The following is a 23,407-nucleotide window of genomic DNA, read 5'->3' on the forward strand; positions in this document are numbered from 1 at the left end:
TGCTAGTGGAGATTTAAAAGTGTTGATTCATAGTGAGGACACAGATGTTATCACTGAACAAAGAAAAGAAGATAAGCTAACCCCATGCCCTATTTTTTATCTGAAACAGAGCTGAACATTCAGTTTTTGTTATTGGTAACTGAAGCTCTCTTAAAAATTGCATCAGTCCTTAAAATTGTTGTGGGTTTTTTTCTTTAAATGACTGGGATCACAGACAGATATTCTGCACTCATTTCACAGAGACCTTTTGCAGAGAGGACAAGGACCAACTTATAATGTTTTTTAAAGTCCAGAGTGGTCAGTGCAAGACAAGAGCATTTTCTAATCACAGACGTGATGTAACCAGAAATGAATATTCAGATCACATGTAAACCAGAAGCAAAGACTATTGCCAACTGTTGGAAAACAGGAGTATGAAGTGTGCTATGCTTTGTGTGGTGTGTGTGTTAAATCTATCTGAGAGGACTGTGAGCCATTGTCTCCAGCCCCACTACCAGGATGAATTAAGACTAACTAGAACATGAATCCCCTTAAGCAACTGATCTCTTACTCCCAGTTCTCTTCCTTCCCTCTCCCTCCAAAAACACCTGACACCTCATGCAGGAGAGACTTGCAGCTGGGATCCCTACTCCAGGACTCATTCATCTTTTTTCTTTAGCCCCACAAATGGCCCTTCTCTCCCAGTCCCTTCTCCCCACATAAATTCTGGGTTTCTCTTAGATGATCAGGCTCTAGCATTAATCTGCCCAGCTGACTCTATTGGAAGACTATGTATTTAAGTTTATTTCTCAGGAAAGTACTGAACTTTTTCAGGATTCTGCCCCCTTTCTGCCTCAGTACATCAAGCTTATTTATCATTTCAGCAAAAATGGGACTGATGAGCTCTGTGTCGCTCCAGTCTTTCAGTACCACTGCTAAATTAATCAGAGGTACTCTCCCTTCCTGAATATGTTGCATCCGCAGTGCTCTTTCAGGGTTCATTTATTATCAGTGGTAATCTGTCCATGGTTTCTTTAGCTAAACAACTGTTTGTTAATAAAACCAACAGTAAAGCATTCTGTTGCTAGTGGAGTTTCTAGAGTATTTCAAATATTATGGAACTCAAATTGTAACTAGGATTATTCATCAAACACAATCTTTGGAGTTACAGGGCATGCACATTTATGGTGCTATAAGTAATCAATAATACATCTTGCTTTCACTTAGACTGTGGACTTTAAAAATGTTGCTGTAGTACTAATGTGCAATTTCTCTTGCACCCAGGTATAACTATCTATGCTGTTGGAATAGGAAAAGCAATTGAGGAAGAATTGCGGGAAATTGCTTCTGAGCCACCAGACAAACATCTCTTCTATGCTGAGGATTTCAGTGCCATGGGGGAGATAAGTGAAAAACTAAAAAAACGAATCTGTGAAGGTACCACATGCCAGTTTTGATGAGATATAAGAAAAGTGAACAGCCATTTATATTTTGCTTCTCTTTGGTTTTTAATAAATGACACATAAAATATATACTTAAATCCCAGGAGGATTGGTAATGCCCTCCCCTTCCCTTAGGCTACAGTTAGATCAGCACAACATGAGCTATTTCACTAGGAATATTGGGGAAAAAATTCAAAATGATGTCTTATTGAGAGACAATAATTGTTCTTAAGGTCTATATGAGCCATGTTTAAAATTGTATAAGGAAATGGTGCTGATGTCCCACTACCTAAATCAGTGGAAGGGCTCAGCAGCTAAAAGTCTTAAGAACTTATTCTTAAGGACTGTTGCGCAGTGTTCGCAACAACAACAAAATAGTTCTATGTATCTAATAAGTAAACAGAAATCCAACCAGTTTGTGCCTCAAACCACTCCTTTGATCCATGAGCGCAGAACCTGACCTTCCAAAGTCATTCCCCCAACCCCACTGTGTCACAAGCAGCCATGCTCTAGACCTGTTTCCCATAGCATTTGTGCAAGGGGAAGAGGGGATTCTGAGTTGGAACCAACCCCTGTTCACCAGGGATCTAGTGGTGCCCCACTCACATACACCTGGCACTCAGTATTACTGCCTAATTCATATCTGTGCCTGAAGTCACTTCATGTAACAGGAGAATGAAGCACAGGAATCCCAGAGGGCCCTTTAATTTTTACCGTGTTTAATCTTAAAAAAGCAGTTCAGGGTTTTTTTTGTTTTTTTTTTTTAAATTGCTGTGCAAGATTGCCTGGCAGGAAGTAACACATTCCTCCTTTTAGACAGGGATCTGGGAGGAGTCAGGAAAAAAGAGTATGACTGGGGACCCTCCAAACTGTGTATCCATTGCCTCTCTCTCTCAGCCCTAAGGATCTTATTGCTAGCTCCTTTTGATATGCAGAATACTGAGCTTGTAGAAAAGTGGTTCTGTTCATCAACCATCACACTAGGTAGGCGAACAGATGACGACAATCTCAAAAGCGCAGCGAGATTCCAAGCCCAAAATTCTCTGGCAACTCTTTTGATAAGTCTCTCTCCCTTTCAAACATCCTTTAAGTAGCTGCAATGCTGTTTGCTGTATATTTCCTTTTCAGAAATGTGGTATTTGCTAAACCAAAAATAAGTAACTCTTGCCCCTTTGAGGCACTTTCCAAACTAGAAATTCTGCCTCCAGTGATCCATCAGTCTTCCTCCTAGTTTTCTGCACAGCTTCTCTCTCCATTCATCACAAATGGGTAATGCCTCTTACCTGTGGAGTTCAGAGGCAGACCAGGGTTGTTGCTGAAAGCTCCAGGACTAAGCACCTTTTTTTAACGTGGGCCACCAGAAATTCTGCCCTAAGTGGTGGAACAGACTGGCATCTCAAACAAGCACTTTGTTTTATTTGTAAGTTTAATTTGTACTTGTTGTTGTGAAGCAGTGACTTCATTCCAGGAAGCTCCTCTTACCCACCACTCAGCTGAGGAATCACTGGCTCCAGACCTGTAATCCTTCAGTGCAGCCTCTCTATAGCAGGCTCCCTCTACTCCCCCCCGCAGTAGCAGAGAAGCCCTTCAAGCATCTAGACAAATCTAGGAGGTGCTGTAGGCAGCTTTCAAGGAGCCTCTGAGGTCAAGTTATGCCCTGCTGCTGCAAGCCCCATCTCTTACTCCGCTAAGCCATGGGGCTTTGAGTCAGGCTGGCAGGCCAGTGCCACACACACACACACAGCCCAAGGTTTTGACTCTGTTATATAGGGCTTGACCAAGAAGTGAGTGAGCAGGGAGAGAGGCATCCCTCCCCAAAACTTGGACTCCGCCATGGGAGGTTTGACCCAGGAGCAGGAGAAGAGCTCTCACAGCCTGCTCTAAGTTTGGTCTTGTAAACACGAGAGACTCCAAGTGCCCAAGAAGGCAAAAAGCAAGCCACACCTTTGCAAGGAAGCAGTTTGTATTGCTAATGAGCAAGTGGGATAAAAAATGGGGTTGAAATCCTTTCTCCTTTGCCTTCCTACTCTGAGATGGCGTTTGCTGGGGCTTTTCTCCTAGTCAAGGCTCTCTCACAATGCTCTCTGCCCTACACTCATCCTGCAGCATGTCTGGGGAAGCAGAAAACCCTGTCACACGTCTGCAGCCCTCCTCAGATTGCCGTATAATGGGAATTGTGCCCATCTTTTGGGTTTTCATCCCATTGCCGCTCTGCCAGGGCAAAGGGGCTCAGTGTCTGAAGGGTGGGGAAGAGTATCTTGACTCTCCACCCTTCCCCCATTCCATCAGCTGACTCCACATTAAAGACCAAGGAGCACTGCAGTGGTCTGTGCCCAGAACAGAGGCCCATTAGAACTCTGTTCCCCATGCAGCTGTGCCATCATGGAATTACAGAAGGGTAAGTGAGAAGCTCCTTCCCATGTTCAAAATTATTCGGATTTACTGAGTAAAACCCCATGTGGGACCAGGTCTCTCCTAAAGTACTCAAATGGGTGCTGGCCAGCATGAGAGAGCAGGCAGGCATCCTGGCAGGTCCCCAGGGCCATCTAGAAGGCCATTGCCATAAGCTGGGTATTTGTACTAGTCTATCACCTCAACTGAACAGTCCCAAGGCCAGGACAAATCGTGTGCTATCTCTGCCCTGCAAACAGCTAGGGGAAGCACCACACCTGCACCCCCAAAACCAAAAGAAGCCAAAAACCCAAAATCTGCATGACTTTGCCAGGACAGGAAGCCAGTAGCATACAAAGAACTCATTAATATTAATCAAATATCTTCCCCTGCAGGCAGTATTCAATTCAGGGTTTCCTCTACTCTCCTCCTTTGTGAAGTCATAAGATCCAAATAGGGATTTTTGATTAAAACTGAATGTTAAGGTCCAATATTATATAAAATCATAAACTCAAAGATATTCAAGAAGAGACTGTTCCCCTTGCAGAGTGAAATCTGGAGCACAAGCTCCCAAGGAGGACCTATATAATTTTTGCTTTGAAACCAACTCAGCATCACAAAGACAAAATGAATTTTTGTGTATGAGAGCTTACAATTCCTGTACAATACTCTTCCTTTTGAACTCCCCTCTGCATCCAAAATCTTGAGAAATGGCTGTTAGTAGTCAGAACATAGTTCAGGTTGCAAGTTACATACCTCTACCCATTCATGAACAACCTCCTAATCAGTGCCTTGTCCAGAGAAGCAGACCCACTCAAAACTTGCCAGCTGCTGGAAAGGATTCATACCCACCAGTTGTTCAAAACCAGAAAGAGCTTTGATTCCACCACAGAAATGTTCACCCAAGTGTCAAAAGAGTCATAGCTCTGGACATACTTTTACCACCACTCCCTGTAAAGATTTGCAAAGATCCAAAACTTCATTACATCAGTCGTTATCTGGCAGTGGTCACCTGTAGCCAATTGTCTCCAGTAACTAGGTTTGCTAGGGTCGTGCATCGATGATATCCCAAGTGGGATTTCACAGAATGTGCCTCCAGAAATTCCACCAGAGAACATTGAACCACTCAACAGATGCAGTGCGATATTGGGCTTCATTCATACATCACTTCCAAATGCTTCTTGCAGCAGGTAATATAAAGAGCATGCTGACAATTAACCCATTGTTACTCCAAACTCTTGCATACTCGCTATAGAAGCAAGCCTCACAGAGTGGGGCCTGGAAGACAAGATGACCAAGAGGTTGTGGCCATGCACTTGGAAAAAGGAAAGCATCCAGTTCTCTCAAGGTCCTGCCTTGTGCTGTACAGTTTTCCAAAATCTGAGCACACATCCTTCCAGTGCAATTCTGCAGCTCTGTGTCATGTCTAAATGATAACATGAGTGTTCACACAAGATCAGATCAGTGGTTCACAAAATCCAGTATTCTGTCCAACAGTGGGTGATACCAGGTGCTTCAGAGGGAGATACGAGAAACCCTGTTGTGGGCAGTTATGGAATAATTTGCAAACAGGGAAAATTTCCTTCTAAATCTCTTGGTAGTTAGAGGTTGGCTTATGCTAGGATATAAATATGGTTTCTATCCCTTCCAAAACTGAATAACCAGAGGTATAAGCATCTCTAAGTGCCCCCAAGACCTATTATTTTGGACTTGATAGACAGCCAACGGGCCTCCATTGCACTGCAGAAAAGACCTGACCTCTTGAACCAGCGACCCTTTCATCATGCAGACCCGAATTACCTACATAACAGCAGGGCATCAGAAGAGAACTGTAGTTTAGAAGCAATGCTGTTAGCCTCATTGATAACTGTGGTACCAAGACAGAATTCAATCAGAAATTGTCATTCATTGATCTGGTCAGTTTCATTTCTGATGTGAAGGTTAACACTAAGTTCTCTGAGACAGAGACTGTTTCCTTTATATATACATGTATATATATTACACACCCAAAAGCCTATCTTTAAAAGAAAATTAAAGTGACATTGTCAAACATTCAGAAGTTGAGAAATGCCAGAATTAAGGCCTGAACAGGTAGTGTATTGTGTGTAGTGTCTCAGTTTAAAAAAAAACAAACTGAAAAAAACAAATTCCCTTCTATTGACACCCACATGATTCATCAGCAGGGTTCGAACCTCCACATTCACTGCAAAGACCTCTCACACTCGCACTAAAAGTGTAACTGATAGCAATAGTAGGTTGTCATCTTCTGTGTAGACTTGTATTAGAGGGGGATGAGTCCCACACTTTGTCAATGGGATTGACAAAGATTTGCTGGCAGCAAAGGAATGGTCAGACTCAAGAATCTTGGGTTCCATTCCAAGCTCTGAAGGGGAGTGTTTTCTAGTAGTCACAGACCCTTCTGCCTTTTCCTCCCTCCCCTGTTCAGCCCCATTCCTCCACACTGTCTCAGTCCTGTTTCTTCCTCACCCTTGGCATTTCAGTCCCATTCTCTTTGCCTACCTATGCTCAGTCTCTACTCCTCAAACTTGTCATCCCAATTTTCTTGCCAGGCAGCCCCATCTTCTGCCTCTGAGCTCCCTTTCAGAGTCCTGGTCTCCCCCACCACTTCCTGTTTCCTTTCCCAGCCGGTTCCAGTTACTCTGTCCCCTCCCTTCTGGCTCCTCATCTGATCTCCCTCTTCCTGACCCCCCAGTCACTGCCCCTCCCAGTAGCTCCCAGTCCCACTCTCCCACCTTGGGCTCCCCATCCAGTCTCAGGCTCTCAGCATCCCACCCTGCTCCCTGGTTCCTGTCCAGGCATTCCTAGACTCCCACATCTCCTCATCAGAACTCAGCATGCCTTCCCCACAATTGGCTCCCAATCCCAACCTCCATTTCCTAGTCTCTTGCTCCCCAACCCATCCCAGACCCCTTGCTCAGCCAGTTCTAGGCTCCCCCTTACAGTCCCAATCTTCTTGCCTAAGCAGTCCCAGGCCCCCTCCAATTCCCAGTTTCTCTTCTTCTTCTAGTCCCAGTCTCACCAGGCTTCAGTTTACTCCTTTTCCTAGCTCTTCATCCAGCTCTTGTCCCCTCTGCATTTGAATCAAGCAACTTCCTCCTCCAAACTGCCTGAGCCCAGCAGTGGGGGATGTGAGAATGGGGAGGGAGGGGGTGTTGTCATTGAGAACCCAGTACAGACAGGCTTCCTGAGCTCATCTCCATTGCCCAGCCCCACCCTGGGCATAAAGCATGTTTCATTGCTCTGTGGAGAAGGCCTGCACAGTGGGGTCAGCATTAGGAACTGTAAGGGAATGGAGCATATGCAGTGAGCATAGAACCTTTGGAGACTTTAGCTGCTAAACTGTAAGAAGTCTGTGCTGTGCAAACAGATTTTTCAAGGCTTATAATGTGGGTGGATTTTCACAGGGACAATAAAAGGCACATCCCAAACACAAAAGCCAACTCCCTGCTAAAATTCAAGCCCTGCTCCAAAATGTGGGCATACTATTGCTGTCAAAGAAAAGGTCATCAGAACTTTAACACTGCAAAACAACATATTGACTCCCAACTTTATTCTTAGAAACAGCTGGGGGAAAGAAACCAGGATGAGGTAGACACCAGGCAAGGAAAATTTCAGCCCAAATAGCTAAAGTTTGGCAAGATCCCGAAAACAGGATCTTATTATAGGAAACATCAGGCGGTCTTAATATGTAGTGCTACCCTCCCCACCTACAATTATTTGTTGAACAGTGCCCAGCACCACCGGGTCCTGGTTCTTAGTAATTATTAATATGACTGATCACAAAGTTCTGATGCTCTTAGGTACACTAGCATCATACAATCAAGCACCATAAAGTGGGTACCAATCCTAGCAGCGTTTTTCATGCAGCTGAACTCCCTAGCTGAACACTATCAAGTGTCAAGATTAATCAAACCAACCAAATTAGACAGTCCCATTTCTGTTGTTTCTAATTGCCAGTGTTGGAGGCCCAGTGCAATTTGAGTTGCCTGACCACTGTCCTACAGGCCTAGCATAGCTTCAGTTGCTTGCTTGGCTATTCTGACCCCTGTAGCACGACATCTTCCAGTTGGTAGAGATGAATAGGATTACTGAGTAACCTTGCAGATGTCTGTTTCTGCATACCACGGCACATAAGACAAAATAACAACATGTATGCTTGCAGCTGCACATAGATAATGGTGATGGGAACAACAAGTTATCCTTGAACGTCTGGGGGGTACACTGTTTCATTGCCAAGAGGCATATTTTTACATCACCCCTCCTATCACCAGATGTGTTGATGACCCCAATTATCATGGTGAGAATGGAATGTAGTCAAGGGTAAAAATCCAATGTAGGTAATTAGCATGTATGAAAATGAGTAGAGAGGTAATTAGATGAAAGCTGTTTATAGAAGGGTATAAGAAGTCACTACTTAGACCAGGGGTGGGGAACCTTTTCCCTGCCAAGGGCCATTTTGATATTCCTACCTTCATTCGCGGGCCATGTCGCCGATTCCGCCGCCGAATTCCCCCCATCGCCGCCGAAAAGGGGCAAACGGCGGCAGGGTTTCGGCGGCAGGAACTGCCCGCCCCCCCCCCCCCGCAACCGCGCCGCCGCCGACTCCACCCCCTCGCCGCCGAAATGCCGCCGCCGTTTCCGCCTTTTCGGCGGCGCGGTTTTATAGTGTCCGCAGGGTGCCGTGGGCCAGTAACTGCCTCCGAGCTCCCGCCGCCGCCGAAAATGGGCAGACGGCGGCAGGGTTTCGGCGGCAGGGTTTCGGCGGCGCGCACTTCCCGCCCGCCCACGGGCCGGATCAAATTCTTTCGCGGGCCGGATCCGGCCCGTGGGCCGGAGGTTCCCCACCCCTGACTTAGACAAAGGGGGGTGCTCCATCAACACCTGACTCTGCGGGAGGTGCTGCCGGTTGGACCAGAGGCCACTGACTCACTGGCGGGGCCCCTGAAGAAAGCCGTTCCTGTATACAGCCTTCTGAGTAACTGCTTAGCTCTCCAGGCTTAGTGAGTATGATATATTGTAGTTAATTTTAGGCTTTGTATTCAACTAGTATATCTATAGAAAACCTTGCACGTTAAACCTTATTGATCTGCAAATCAGGTGTACCGTGTCTCACTGGTATTCACACTGATCACTAAGCATCCAGTATCAACAGTCATTACTTCTGTAAAACAAGTCTGGGACTTAGTTCTTCCATCTGTACAAAAACTCCACTGCTGTTATAAGGAAAAAATATTTATATAGCTCAAGAAACCTTTCCACCCAAAGTAAATTCTTTCCACAATTCTTGGGAAATAGTTCTCCCATCATTTGTGCCAATTAACTGGCATTCTTAGAGCTCTAAAGATATCTCAAGCGTACAACTTATTTCATCCAAAATGCCAGGGCCTCAGGGCTTCAAAGTTGTTGCAGCCAAAGCACTAAAATTCTGGAAAACCCTTCACAGAGGGAAGCAAGGCTCTCTCCACAAGATCCCTCATGGCACTGTGAGAAGAAAGTGTCTCAGCTCACTTGAGGGCTTGCAAAGTAGGTTTTTATGTCTCTGCAAAAGCATCCTTTGGTAGGACGGTGCTGCTGGGGTAGGTCCCAAATAAATCCTTATATTACAAAACTTGTGCTTTGTGGGGAAACTTCTATTTCTGCCTATTTATTTGGTGTTATAATTTAAAATTCTGCTTTATGCTCCCCCCCCCCCTCCTTATTCTGTGAGTCACTGATTGCTACTTCTCACTAGTAATGAAGTAGAAGAGAACTGTGCTGCAGAAAGAAAATGATCAGGTAAGGAATTTCTCATTCTGTTAGCAGCTTCTCTCCACATTCAGCCCACCCTGATAATCTAGTAAATGACCAGAATAAAATTTCATAGACTTTAAGGTCAGAAGGGACCCTTGTGATCATCTAGTCTAACCTGCATATTGCAGGCCATAGAACCTCACCCACTTCTGAAATAGACCTCTAACCTCTGACTAAATTACTGAAGTCCTCAAATCATGGTTTAAAGACTGCAAGTTACAGAGAATTCACCATTTACACTAGTTAAAACCTGTAAGTGACCCATCCTGCAAAGGTGAAGCATCTCCAAGGTCTCAACCAATCTGACCTGGAGAAAAATTCCTTCCTAACTGCAAATATGGTGATCAGTTAGACCCTGAGCATCTGGGCAAGACCCACCAGGCAGATACCTGGGAAAGAATTCTCTGTAGTAACTCAGAGCTTTCCCTATCTAGTGTCCCAACCTGTAACAATCTGAAATTTTTCTCTAAAGGAAGACAAATATATATATGTACACACACACACACAAAGACTTAAGGTTAGTTAGTATAATTTAAAGTTGGTAGCAGTCAGTTGCTGAAGTGTTTCTAGCTTTGGAAGAACTCTTTTGGTGGCCTAAGCTGAAGGGCATGGCTTAGTCCTGGAGCTTCCAGCAAAAATGCTGGGCTACCTCTGAATTCCACACGAGAGCCATTACCAATTTGTTATGAATGAGGCAGGAAGCTGTTAACAGAAAATCAACAGGAAAGAACTATAATTTTCCTCTCATTGGAAGCTACTGTTCTGTGCAAAGAAATCAAATAATTTTTGTCTATTAATATCTTTTTCCCTTTGGAAATTGTTTCTGCAGCTTTGAAAGAATCAGATCAACATCAGGATCCACTGACAGGGAGGCATCACAAGACTGGTTCTCATTCTTCAGGTAAGATGCTTTAAATCTGTGTCCTGTTTTCACTGCAGGTGGCTCCCCACTCAGCATTCTTCTCATGTCATCCTCTACAGAGAAAGTTCACCATTAGCCCAGAGGGATTCCCATACAAAAAATAAAATTTCCCCCACAAACCCTTTCTGCTCTGCACAACACAGCTTCTGAGCTTTGCTGCAACAAGCCCATGGCTGCATGTTCCCTCCTTATTCTACTGTAATATTTCATTTGGAGGCTGCAACTTCTACACCATCCTTGGAGGTTGATGTACTTTAATGCATGTTCTTCTTTGATTTATATGATCATTTGTTATTTAATAGAATATAAAGTGGCCAGGCTTAACAGGAACTGATACAGAGCTAAAGTCTCTCTCCAGGTCTGGAATACAATATTTAAACAGTCTATCTACAGTAAATACAATCTAACAGCTCAGCTGCTTCATTAAGTCTTTGTACCACAGCTTCTTTGGGTAAAATGCAAACTCCTAATACCTTGCACCATGAATTAGTCCCTGCTAAAATCCACTGGATAAGGAGCTAATCAGTGGGTGAGTGGCAGAAGATGGCTTTAACTGAATAAGATATTACACATAAAATTCAATAGCTGTGTTGCATAATCATGAGTTAATCAAGTTTGACCACAATTCTGCCTTGGGGATTCCTGCAGGAGCTGAACCAGCCAGCATAGCCATCACAGACCTCCTTGCCTGTTCCAATTTTGCAGTACATCACAAGTATCTTTTTGAAGAGGAGAGTGTTTCACAGTCAACAGTCAGATCAGGTAATCAGTTACCATGGTTCAGATAATATTTGTCCATACTTCCCTATGATTACACAGTTAGAAAGGCAGGCCAAATCTGGAAACTCAAACAATGCTGCCACAGAATGGTGTTTCTTGCCTACCTGTTTCTTCACAGTACCCTCTCTACTTGCCTCCTTCTCTGTGGTGACTACAACTAAGTATTTCACTGGGATCCGATATGTGCATTTTTTGATAGTTGTTATACTATGTTTTGAGGCTAGGAAACTATATTGAATATACTCTGCATGTAATGGTTACATTCTTGTGCAGATTCAGTATTTTTAGATTGTCACCATTTCTTTAAATGCCTTCTGTCTGCTTTTCTAGCAAACCCTTCAAAAGAAAAGAAAGAGCAATGTAACTGTGAAAATCTCATGACATTCCAGAACCATGCAAACGCTGAAGTAAGAAAACTAACCCAGCGATATATCCTTTCTGAATAATAGTTTTCTGGATCACAGATAGAAAGGAAGTTATTTATAAGAGGGGAAAAAAAGACAGTTACAGTAAATGCTAGTTAGGACCACACTCTTAAAACTCATCTAGTCTCAGATGTCTCTTTAGGTCCAAAGGTAATTTATTAACTGAAAAAACTGAATTACTGTGTACAGTCTACAAGAGGCAAAGCTCTTATGATGACTTCAAATCAATAGCTCCTTCAATGAAGGGACCAAAGTTTTTATTCATAAACGTTCACCTTAATGTTTCATAACCACTGAATAGCAAGACAAGTCTACATCTTAGAATCAGGTCAGTGGAAGAGAAGGCAAAGAAAATAGAAACTGATTTTGAGACCATAATCATATTCTCTGGATTTGACTATTACTTCTGCTGAAATTTTAATCCTCCATCATAGTATTTTTGAGTAGTGTATATTGGCAACAGGAAACTTTTATATCAGAATACTGAATCTCAGAAGTCTCCTGCTCTGCTCAGGGAAGGGTCAGATGCAACGAGTCACTTAAAAAAATATCCAAATGAAAATGTGAGTGTATTATATAGAGAACAGTGGTAAGGACTAATTTTGCACACACAAACCCTTCTGGCTGGAATTTTAAATTCAAAGCTACTCCATAGTGCAGTCTGCTGCCTCTCTTCAGAGGAATCTTTATTATAGCGCTGCGATAGACAATTTTTAATTTGTAGTTTCAAATTGTAGCTTTAATTTGCTCTACGTAAGATGGCTGATGCTACAAACACTGTAAACTTACTATATAACTTCCCATGGTGCACAGCCATTACCTTTATGAAAGCTATTTTTGAATATTTGAGAGAATAAGAAAAGGCTGCATGTTCTCTTCAATTTCAGTTTTGTACACAAGGGTTGTGTTTGAGATTAATACAGACCTACTCACCTGGGGGGTGCAGAGATTAGGCATTTGAGTAGTTCCTAATGGGATGCTTCCCAAAGGATAAGTGCTTATGGAACTGGCTTGTTGAACTAGCTCAACAGCTAGCTTTCTGGCTGAGACAAGTTTGGGCTTGTTTAAATAGGGAAACTTGCTGGAATAATTATACTGCTATAGTTATCTATTACTACTCTCCCTATTAGCTCTTACTCTAGAATAAGTGTCCACAGAGGAAAATATACCATAATTAAAGTGGTATAGTTATGCAGGTAAGTTTCCCTGTATAAACAAGCCCTAAGTAGTGCTGAGAAGAACATTTGTAAATGAATTCTCAGAGGAAGGGACCATAACATGAGAAGCATTGGAGGTAAACAGCCTAAAAGAGTAGCAGGTGAAAGCTCAGAGTCAAAGACTTCACTAATGGATTTAAGGAAATGTGGATAGTTGGTGTCTTTACAGAAGCCAACACAAAGGAAGAAGCCACCAAAGCAACAGGGTAGTGGGCATAGAGCTTGTGAGTCCCAAGGGCTGATTAGATCATAGGAAGGATGATCCAGTCATTAGGGTGGTAGCTTGGAATGGCAAGTATGTCTACACTACAATAGAATGCCCGGAGCAGCTGACTCAGGTTCACAGGGCTGTAAAATTGCAGTGTAGACATTTGGGCTCAGGGTCCCTGTGAGGGGGGGAGGGTCCCAGAGCCAAGGCTCCCCCCCGAGCCTGTACGTCTACACTGCAATCTTATAGCCCCACAGCTCCAGCCCAAGTCAGTTGACCTAGGCCAGCCAAGGTATTTTACTGCACTATAGACATATCTTAGACCTGGGTTCTTTGCTCTGAATCAGGCAGAGTAGGGACTTGAACCCATCTTTCCTACATCCTGAATGAATACGCTCACTACTGGACTACAGGTTGTAGGGGGCATCACCACCACCTCATCATTTTTGCAAGAAAAGGCTGACCTGCCTTAGACGTCTAACTCTGGGAAAGGATTCACTGCTATGAATCCCAAACAGCAACAGGCACCTCCTTGCAGCCTGGAGTTAGTGCCTAATTCCCTTTGAAGGGCAGGCTTGCTTAAGCCACAGCTGTATCCTACAAATTTCTTGCTCACTAGTTTAAGCAGCTCCTACCTCACCTTGCTGGCTTTTGTGGATCCCATTTTTACGCACACAACTCTTCCTCTGTGGATTCCACTAGGCAGCAGAGCATTTAAAAGCTTGATGTTGCAAAGAATCAGAAATGGAGAGCTGCAAGGGACCTTGAGAGGTCATCAAGGCCAGCCCCCAGCACTGAGGCAGGACCAAGTAAACCCAGACCAATCATGACAGATGTTTGTGCAATATATTCCTAAAAACCTCCAGTGATGGGGAGTCCACAAAACACTGAGCCTAAAGTCTACTTTATGGATCCATCCCTTAGCCTCTCTGTAAAAGGGGGCTATAGCACTTCCCTGCCTCACAGGAATGTTGAGAATACACCTATTAAAGAGATCCTGAGGTGCTCCACTACTACAGTATTCATAAATACCCTAGATATGATTTTCCAGTACAGTACCAGACCTATTTGTGGGTTGGGGACCCGATGTGTTTTCCATATTAATCTACTGTAAACAGCATGTTTATATATAAATAAGGCTTCACAGTGGTAAGTTGCTGAAACATTTTTAAAGATTGCATTAGCAAGAAACAAAGTTTCACTTCACTTTAAAATGGCAGTAGAAGCCCTTTCTCCTAGCACTGTGCTAAGTAGACATAATAAGCAGCGGCCTGAAATTTCTGTCTGTGGATACTTTTGGTAATGCAAGTGGCCAGCACTTTTAAATGTAAAACACAACTTTTAGGGTAGATAAAGAAACCCAGTTGTAAAGTTTCATTGGGCTCCATACAGTTCCCTTGGTTCCTGTGCCCAGCCCTGCGTTGATGAGGAAATAGGGTTGAGCAGTGAAATAAGAATAATAAAGTGAAAGCACCTCAGTAACAGATTACAAACCCCCACTACCAGCACCAGCTGCTGCAGTTATATTCTCTCTTCCCTCCATAATAAATTGGAGGAGGGCAGTTAAAGGATAATGAAAGAAGAGTGTAGCAATATTTGCCAGAATGCTGAGCAGAAAAATATGCGGAGTGCAGATGTATTCTAAGACTATAATATTTAGTTTTTGTTAAACATACAGTTCAGTACAGGCTGCCATGACATGTTTGTCAAATTATGGTCATTTTAAAAAGGATTTCTTTCACTTCTATGTTGGGAAAATCAAATGAATATTTGAAGGATTTTCTGGCAAGTTTTTTTAGTATACTGTGTATTCCAGATACCTTATTCCTTAACTTATGACTACTGGAAGAAATAACTAAGAGAATGGAAGCCCTGGAACACAGACTAAAATACTGATGAGTTCTTAACAGTGTACACCGTACTGTATATTTATACATACAAGTTGTAACAAAGCTATTTTGTTAAAGCAGTACAAAGCTATGTAGCACAAATCTTTGTGTCTAAGGGAAAAGGACATTTTTGGACCCAGTATTTACATACTGAAGTATAGCATCATATTCTTTTGCATTGATTGCAGTAAGACAAATGTCGAAAGGAACTTATATAAAAACTTAGTAATTAGCAAAATTTCCAAGTAGAATTTACACTTGAATTTATAAGCTATGCAACAAATAAAATGCTGTTATTTTTAAATGAAACCTCCATGGTGTTTGGGTGTGTTTAAACTACTTACTGCACTATTATTTTGGGGAAGTTCTATGGCCAGTGTTCCACAGGTCAGACAAGTGATCATAATGGTCCTCTTCTGGCCTTAGGATCTATTGTACTCTGTAAATCATTTTTGCTTCATTGTGTGTGCTCCATCTCTCGCTCCGTCTATCATACTAAAAATATTAAGTGTGCAGCATAAATGTGACTATAAAACAACTCGGTTTCATATATACTCTCCTTCACCTACCATAAAACATTGCCCATAGAAAACTCATTATCTGAGGGAATGAGTGTAGACCTGTTGAATAGGTTTTTAGTTGCATCACAAATGGAAGCACTAACTCAAACTGCAGCATTTTCTTGAATTATTACAGGCATTTGGTGCTGCTCAAAGTATCAGTTAGCTGTCTGTGAGTTCTGGAGGTAGCAGACAATCTCCTCTTACCTAGGACTCTATAGGCCCCTGCAAATGCACAGACCTTTTTTTTTTTTTTTTTTTTTTTGCAGATTGTGGATCAACTGCAGATCTCACAGGCAGGGAAGCAGCTGTTTACAGCTCATCCCCTTTGAGGCTGTTTCCTCCAAGAGTCAGGGGCAGAGGCTGGCCACACAAGAGCTGATCGGGAGTGGGGAGAAGAGGGAACTTGTCACCAAACTGCTGATTAGCAACACGGGCTGCAAATGTGGTGCAGATGCAGATAGATATAAAATAGGTAGTGCAGATTGCAGGTCGAATAGAGGTTGATTCTTGCAGATGCAGATCCACATTTTTGTAGCCATGCAGGGTTCTAGCACCAGCCATTGGGCAGAATTCACAATTAATTTGGTCCCAGCCTACATTCTAGTCTGTAAACTCTTCAGGTCAAACATCTTATACTCATTTGTAAGGCATCCAGAATATCATCTGCACTATACAGTTAGCCCATTCACAGCTACAATCGTGTCTGCAGGGGACCACAAAAGCAAAGCAGCCTCTATAGGAGTCCAGAAGTCTTCACTGTCACGCCTTTCACCAGGACTTGCAGTTTCTCAGCTTCTGCTGGGTTATTTTAAACTAGTCCAGTGGACTTACTGCTACTGCCACACAGCTGCTGTTCCTAATTTAAGCCCAGAGCCCACTCAGGAAGATCAAGAGTTTACAACAGACTCCCACCTACTGTTTCAATCCTCCCTGAGGTAGTGGCTTTAGCATGCAAAGCTATGTGTTCTATTTAGTTTGCAGTGGGAGATGCATGCAAGTTTCTCTAGTTAGGGGGTGGAATAGGGGTTGCCAAATGTTTCAGGGAGAGTGGTCCTAGGAGGAATCCCCACTCACAAATACTTCAATTTGAGAGCCATACAGAAGGCACTGTTTTCTCTGAAATTCTCAGGCTGGACAATCCTATTCCTGTTGAAGAACAGTAGAATTGAGCAATATTTTTCAAAGTGTTGGTCAAATCAAAAAAATGGGGTCAGTTTCAAACTGACACTGAATTTATTTCTTCTCACCAAAGAAAAAACCAATTACAAATTAGCAGAGCTGGTCAAAATTTTTCCTGAACTGCCATTTCACCCTCTCTGCTTCATCTCTGAAAAGTCCACCAGCTGTGGGTACCTGCTTTGTCATAAGTAAATCCACTCATATGTCTTAGGCCACAAATGTGCCAATAGATGTTTTCTCTCAGGACAACATGGACACTTTCACAGATAAAAACAAGCTCTATCCACAAGAAACCTGAAGGCTGTTCTCTCTCTCCTCCTTCCTTCCCCCCAAAATCCTTTAGTTTGTTGCTGCCATCTTCTCTCCTTGGAGAGTGCTTTATATTGCTTTTTTCTTGTTCTGAATGGAACAATTTAAAGTATGAACAAGCAGCATACAAGCTCCCTTTTGATTTCAACTTGCCAGAATGAAGTAATTTGCTAACTCTTCTTTCCAGAAAAGCAGTAGCCTTTTCTGCACCCATTTTGGGGATGGAAGCATAAGCCCCTGTAGATCTTTTCTGGATCTTAAAAAAAAAAAAAACCCAACTAATTTTAGTTCAAATAAGCCATATATTTTATATAAAATTCTCCCACTTTGCTTACCTACCTCAGGCTTACCTCAAATTAAACTGATTTTAAGTGTTTAGGCTGTTTTAAGTCATACCCTTAAATTAACCACTCAAACAGAATAAAGCACAAACTATTACGACTTGACAACCAACTTCATAGATTCTTATTCTACTTGCTCTATTCAATTCCAAAGTCTTTAGAAAGTTGGACTGTTTTTCTGTAGACATATTTGTAATAGAAAAGAAGGCACAGCAATGGTAATCAGTCTCTATTTGTACACTTGCACCCCAAACAGCAACAGTATAATTAATACAAAATACAGGTTTTTTAAAATAAGTCTGTAGCCAGTTTTATTATAGAAAGGATGACAGATTTCACTTCTCGCTGGTCTGTTCTGGCATGCTTCTGATGATGTCAGAATCACCTGTAAATAAAAAGCGCCATATTCAAATCACAGGAAAGGGGCTACAGAAAAATCCATTCACAAATACAGGACAACTATTTTCATGTTAGTTTCCAAGCTTAGTAAGAAATCCACAGCTATTTTAAGTCTGCCACTCCACAATGATCAAATATTTTCCACTTACAAGTCTGTTATAATTTGGCTTTTGAAAATTCTACCACATTAATTAAAAAAACTCAGTGTCTGCACGTACAAATACTTTTGAGGGATAGCGACCATACTCAGATGTATACCATTTAAAATAAAAGCAATTAAGAGATTTTAAAATCAAGGTGTCAAAGCAATTTCTGTATAAATTATACTAACGTACAACACAAAATGGCAATTCCATATATGTCACTAACCATTACAAACAACTAAAAAAACAAGCAAGTCCTGGTGACACACTGCAGTTTTAAAATAGCGAGTGTCTAGCCTGCCCTGATCACTGAAATATCAGGACAGCAATAATATTTGCAACACTAACTCAAAAGCAGAGATATTATACAGTTAAGAGCTAAATTATACAGCTACAAATAAGAAAATGTTGCATGTAACTATTATATTAAAATAGTTATTCACAAGGCAATCCTGAAGCAGCATCTGATAAATTAGGTTTTGCTGGAATAAGTTTCAGAAAGCAAAAAACACTTGCTATATTCACATCATGTGTGCAATCAGCAGATATAACTAGAGTGAAAATTCAAATGGTCACTCAAGGACAACAGTACAAATATATATTATGCTATGAAACCCATTTTTAAGCAGCCATTCAAAGAGGCTGACAAAGCAGCAACTGAACAGAGGGACTGTCTAAAATAGAGCAGAACTGGACTGTATGTTGAGGGATACTTTGGGGCAAACAAAGGACAAGAAATTGCCTAAATTAAGAGTGGTCATTTTAGAGATTTTAAGTGAGCCTTTGGGCCCAGAGATATCATCAGCCAATGGTAATTATCTTTGTTCACAGATGACGACAATCATTTTAAATGACAAAGGATAGAGTATTTAGCAATCCTGTTCACTTTCAAGCTTAAACGTCCAATAAGAAAAATGGCCTTAGAGATCATATTTCAAAACGATATTAACTGGCCAATTCTAAGCAGGGTCAGCACAAACTGCAAAGTAGTCTATGGATCCCCATTGCTTGTGGGGAAAATAGGTTCCTGAGATGAAGCAAGCCTGATACAGAGAACACGCCGTGTGTCAAGCAGATGAGTTTCACTGTTTTGTTTTTTAAAAAACCCACATTCTGTGTCATGGAAGTCCTGTCCATGCACTGGATCCTGGTTTTAAACAGAATGACAAATCCAGTGAATGTTTTATGGTGATGGAGCCATACGTAAGCAGAAGAAGCTAGGATGCCAGTATGTGGACCATGGGTTAGTGTGCTTTCAAAGCCGCAAAATATACATACCTGGATCAATGATAGCCAGTGTGCACACTCTGTAGTATTTTCCACATGCTGTACCCAATTCAATATTGTTGCCACTGTAGTGGTGCACACCAGTCTTTGCCAACATAGCATAGTACTCAATCTCTGATTTTCTGAAAATTAAAAACTATGTATCAGAAAACTGTGCATTCACATCAAATGAATCTTTCAATGGGACATTATTAGACCAGTCTAGAAGTGTAGCTGGAATTTAAAGTTTTACATTATTAAGCAGTGAAATTATTTTTATTCCTCCACTTGAGGTGTGTGTTGGGGCATGGTCACCACCTTTCTACCCCTGAAGGGACTCCCACTTCCCAATCGGAGCTTTAGGATGTATAACTCTGATACTGTTTGCCAGGAATGGGGTTTGGCAGCTCTGGTTAGTGCAGATGTCTTTTCCAGGAAAAAAGGGCTGAGAGGAGATGCAAATGTAGACTGCTGATAGGAAGCAGGAGCTGAGCAGGACTGCTTGATGGGTTGGTCACTGAAACCTATAGCTGATGAGGACTAAGGAAGGCAGGTAGCCAGATGCTGACCAGACAGGGAAGCAAGATCTGAGCTGCTGGTGGTGACAGAGGCACTAAAGTGAACTGTATCCAGTTTTCACATTCTTAACTGCCCCCTTGTCACCTGGCCTCTATCAGCTGCACATTTTGCCAGACACCACTATTCCCCTATCTTTTCTTCAGCAATCCAAATTAGGGGAAGATCCACATCAACCTGCCCTTTCTCCCCAACAGCTCCACAGACTAGTCCAGTCACTACATGGTCTGGATCCCTTTTCTGCATCTTGCAACTCCTCATAAAAGTTATTTTCAAAGCCGCCAAACCCCTATTTGATGACAAACAGAGTCCAGTCCACACAGCATGAGGTTTCAAAACAGGGAGGTGGGTTTTTTAGTGTTTTTTTTTTCTTTTGGGGGCAGGAGGGGAGGAGAGAAGCCATTTATGATCTCCCCACTGCAGAAGATTTTACTGCCCAGGAGCTTTAAATTTCAAAACTATGCTCGAGGAGTAGAACTACACCATGAGTAATATTACTCAAATATACTCAAATATTTCAAACCAATCTTCCCCTTTGCAATATTTTACACAGGTATACTAAAAGTTGTTAAATACACTATTTTGAGCACACATGCATAAACAGCCACTTTGCTATACCCTTAACATTATTAGTCATACTAGGTGTACAACGTTTTTCTTTAATGTAAGCATCCTTTGCTGTACAGAAATGGGGCAGCATAATTTAGAAGCACTTTACAGGCTCAATCTTGCATTCTTTGCACGTATAACTTGCACCAGAAGTCCAGCACTGTTTTGTAGCAAATATTTATAACATTCTAGAACTAGGACAGTTCAGTGCACCATAGTATAAACTTTCACTCCGTGAACAGCATAAAGCAAATGTGGATGGCAGTATCTTTCTAAAAGCACAGTTTTCAGGAAGTCAATTTTTCAATACAACTATACTTACCTCAAAGCAGGACAGTTGTTGGCTAGGATGACCAACTTGGCTTTGCCCTGACGGATCATTTTCAGAGTCTGTTTGTACCCTAGCACATATTTACCACTTTTCATAACCAGTTGAAGCCTTGAGTTTATGGACTCTAGAGACTTTTTCTGTAACAGAGTTAAGAAAGTATATGAAGTAATGCAGATTTTTCCACAGAGAATGAACAATTTTGAAGAGCTTTAACTAAACACAAGTATTTTGGTTCACTGAGCTTTCTACTATTTACAATGCAAAAGGTTAAGTAGTTTGTGTCTGAATATCCAAGAAGAAAAAGCTTGTCAATAAAATAAAAATTTCTTGTTTTAACACAATATGACAACATTCCTCAGACTTCAAGATAGTCTCCTTATCTACAACTCTTAAATACAAGGAGAAATTAACTGACTATTTTTCAGAACACTACCACACAAATTATGAGATATTGTTCTGAACTTCTAGCCTGACCTTACCCTTTCTTTCACATGTCAGAATATTTGTGGGATCCTACACTCAAAGGTCCCTTTTCAATTTACCAAGGCTAAGCCAGGTTTAGAAAGAAGCATCAAGAACCATTCTAAATCCAGTGTACTGCAGTCTGACCGTGAGACCCTGTCCTATATAGACACAACACTTCAAACAACATAATAATGACAGTGATCACCAGCAACACAATGCTAAAGTGATTTTTCTGTAATGCTTTGTGGCATTTTGCAGCGATTTTTGTAATTACAGAGAACTCACAGCAGGAAGCCCATACATCCTAGCCTACAAAAAGGAATGCAAAATGCTCATCCCAAGGTACAACACAGGAGAGCGCACACTTAAACGCACGGACCCCCCATATTCCAGAATAATTGTCTAATAGCCCCTCCTGACCCAGCACAGCCTCGCTGGGAGGATATCGGCACGTCAGAGAACATCTGGCTGCGAGAGGTGCTGCCACACGGAGGGTCTAGAAGGAAGAGGCCAGAGCGAGGCGAGGGGGAGCCCCCCGTATCTAGGATGACGCTGCCGCCCCACGCCACGAGCTAGCGCCTCCGAGGCTGCGAGCCGAAGGAGCCCCATGGCAGCGGCAGGCCCAGGGCCGCCCTGCTTCACTCCCCTCATTCATAGGGGGCCCTTGCAACCCCTCCCCCCCCACCGGGGCAGGCCGGGGTCATCGCCCCGCCCCCGCGTCTCCCCCGAGAGAGCCCGGAGGCCTCTGGCCACCCAGCTCTCAACAGCAACCTCGAGAGCCCAGGCTGCCGCCCGTCCCGGGGCCACCCCGCAGCCTCCTGCCGCCGCCACGTGAGCGCCGGGCCGGGCCCGCCTCACTCACTCACCGTCTTCTTCGCGGCCACCATGTTGCTGCCGCGTGTCGGGTCCGGCGGTAGCTGAAACACAGGGAGGAAGGAAGGGTTAGTGGCTGGTGCCGGCCGGCCCACCCCGCTCCTGCCCGGCTTCGCGGAGCCCCACTCACCCGAGAGGCGCCTCCAAGATGGCCGGGCAACAAGAAAGGAAGAAATTCCCACAATGCAGCGCAGATCCCCGCGCCGCCCGGCGCGCGATCTCGCGAGAAGTTAGCGCTTACTCCGCCCCTTCCGGGTTAAAATGCGCCTGCGCCTTTGCCTGACTTCTCTCCGTGTCCGCGAGGAGGAGCTGAGGGGGAGGTGCGGAGGCTGCAAAAAGCCTCTTTCGATGGGGGAGGAGAAGGAAGTGGTTCCGTCCGGACCCAACTATTGCTGTTGCTGCGGGGCGACTAGATGTGCGCTAATGTATGCCAGCGCTGAGCGCTCTGCCATGAACGCGTGTGTAATGAAAGGACGGTGGAAGAGAAGACTGTAAAGACTAGGGAAGTGTATTTAGTGATTGGAGCAGGGGAGCTAAGTGTTCTAGGTCTGCTACTCGCCGACTTTGTGGCTGTGGGGAAGTCACCGCTGCTTTCCAGGAAGAAAATAACAGTACTCGCCATATTCAAAAAGTGTTGGGGTTTAATGCAGTAGTCACAATATAAAGAGCCCTACAGCTGTCTCTGTTTTACAAAGCAAATATAAACAGTTTTGAACCAGGGATGGGTAATTTCAAGGTAGTAGAGGGCCACAAAAATACTAAAACCCCTTTATTGTGAGGAAATGGGAGTCTAATTGCCCCTGTAATTTACTGGTCTCTCTCCTTCCCCCACACACCTTCCTTTTGTACCCTCTATGGAGGCCTCTTGAAGATGTGGGGCCAGGGATAAAGTTGAGATTTGATGGGCCAGGAAAAAGTGCAGGACAGGTCAGCTGAGGGCAGAGGTGGAGGTAAGTGAAGGCTTTGGCCTTACAAAACCTCCCTGGGTAAGATAATACAGCCCCAGGTTTGGTAGGTCTCAGGCACTTGGCCTGTCCCTAGCACTTTGGAGGACAGGTTTAAAATTCAAAATGACCTTGACAAATTAGAGGATTGGTTTGAATTCAACAAGATGAAATGTAATAAAGATAGTGCAAAGTACTTCACATAGGAAGGAAGAACCAAATACAGAACTAAAAAATGGGTAATAACTAGGTGGTTGTACTGCTGAAAAGGATCTGGGGATTATAGTGGACCACAAAATGAATATGACTCAACAATGTGGTGCAGCTGCCAAAAAAAGGCTAATA

The 23,407-nt window shown here is 43.1% G+C and overlaps 2 protein-coding genes and 1 non-coding gene across 5 annotated transcripts in view; 1 reads left to right on the plus strand and 2 right to left on the minus strand.

Moving 5' to 3' along the window:
• MATN2 (matrilin 2) overlaps positions 1-15,363 on the plus strand; it is a 113,402-nt gene extending 98,039 nt beyond the window's left edge. Inside the window, exons 19-23 of one of the 3 annotated variants that reach the window (XM_067536996.1) lie at positions 1,264-1,416; positions 10,453-10,524; positions 11,194-11,307; positions 11,656-11,754; positions 15,019-15,363. In XM_067536996.1, coding sequence (XP_067393097.1) covers positions 1,264-1,416; positions 10,453-10,524; positions 11,194-11,307; positions 11,656-11,754; positions 15,019-15,071 — 491 coding nt within the window. In that variant the 3' untranslated portion in view covers positions 15,072-15,363. Of the gene's footprint in view, positions 1-1,263; positions 1,417-9,564; positions 9,609-10,452; positions 10,525-10,562; positions 10,662-11,193; positions 11,308-11,655; positions 11,755-15,018 lie in introns of those variants that run through there. The other 2 variants (XR_010917805.1, XM_067537004.1) reach the window with 2 other exon arrangements.
• Positions 15,364-17,740: 2,377 nt separating this feature from the next.
• Positions 17,741-22,349, minus strand: RPL30 (ribosomal protein L30). The gene is made up of 5 exons (XM_067537020.1): positions 22,249-22,349; positions 22,112-22,162; positions 20,772-20,917; positions 19,277-19,407; positions 17,741-17,841 (listed from the first exon to the last, which is right to left on the minus strand). The coding sequence occupies exons 2-5, from the start codon at positions 22,130-22,132 to the stop codon at positions 17,792-17,794; spliced, it is 348 nt and encodes a 115-aa protein (XP_067393121.1). The 5' UTR covers positions 22,133-22,162; positions 22,249-22,349; the 3' UTR covers positions 17,741-17,791.
• On the minus strand, positions 18,212-18,339 carry LOC137146206 (small nucleolar RNA SNORA72). Its single transcript, XR_010917849.1, has one exon. It is a non-coding gene; the product is annotated as a small nucleolar RNA SNORA72 (small nucleolar RNA).
• Positions 22,350-23,407: the final 1,058 nt, after the last annotated feature.

The sequence above is a fragment of the Emydura macquarii genome, unplaced genomic scaffold (assembly GCF_026122565.2).
Source record: "Emydura macquarii macquarii isolate MOO-44397 ecotype Brisbane River unplaced genomic scaffold, CSIRO-AGI_Emac_v2 contig_383, whole genome shotgun sequence".
NCBI lineage: Eukaryota > Metazoa > Chordata > Testudines > Chelidae > Emydura > Emydura macquarii.

What these genes read in the sequence shown, in the direction of transcription:
- RPL30 (XM_067537020.1), bottom strand. Translation starts at nt 22,132, where the DNA reads ATGGTGGCCGCGAAGAAGACG. An exon ending in TGGTGGCCGCGAAGAAGACG is followed by an intron (nt 20,918 to 22,111) that starts GTGAGTGAGTGA and finishes ACTCTGTTACAG; the next exon opens with AAAAAGTCTCTAGAGTCCAT. An exon ending in AACAACTGTCCTGCTTTGAG is followed by an intron (nt 19,408 to 20,771) that starts GTAAGTATAGTT and finishes TTTAATTTTCAG; the next exon opens with AAAATCAGAGATTGAGTACT.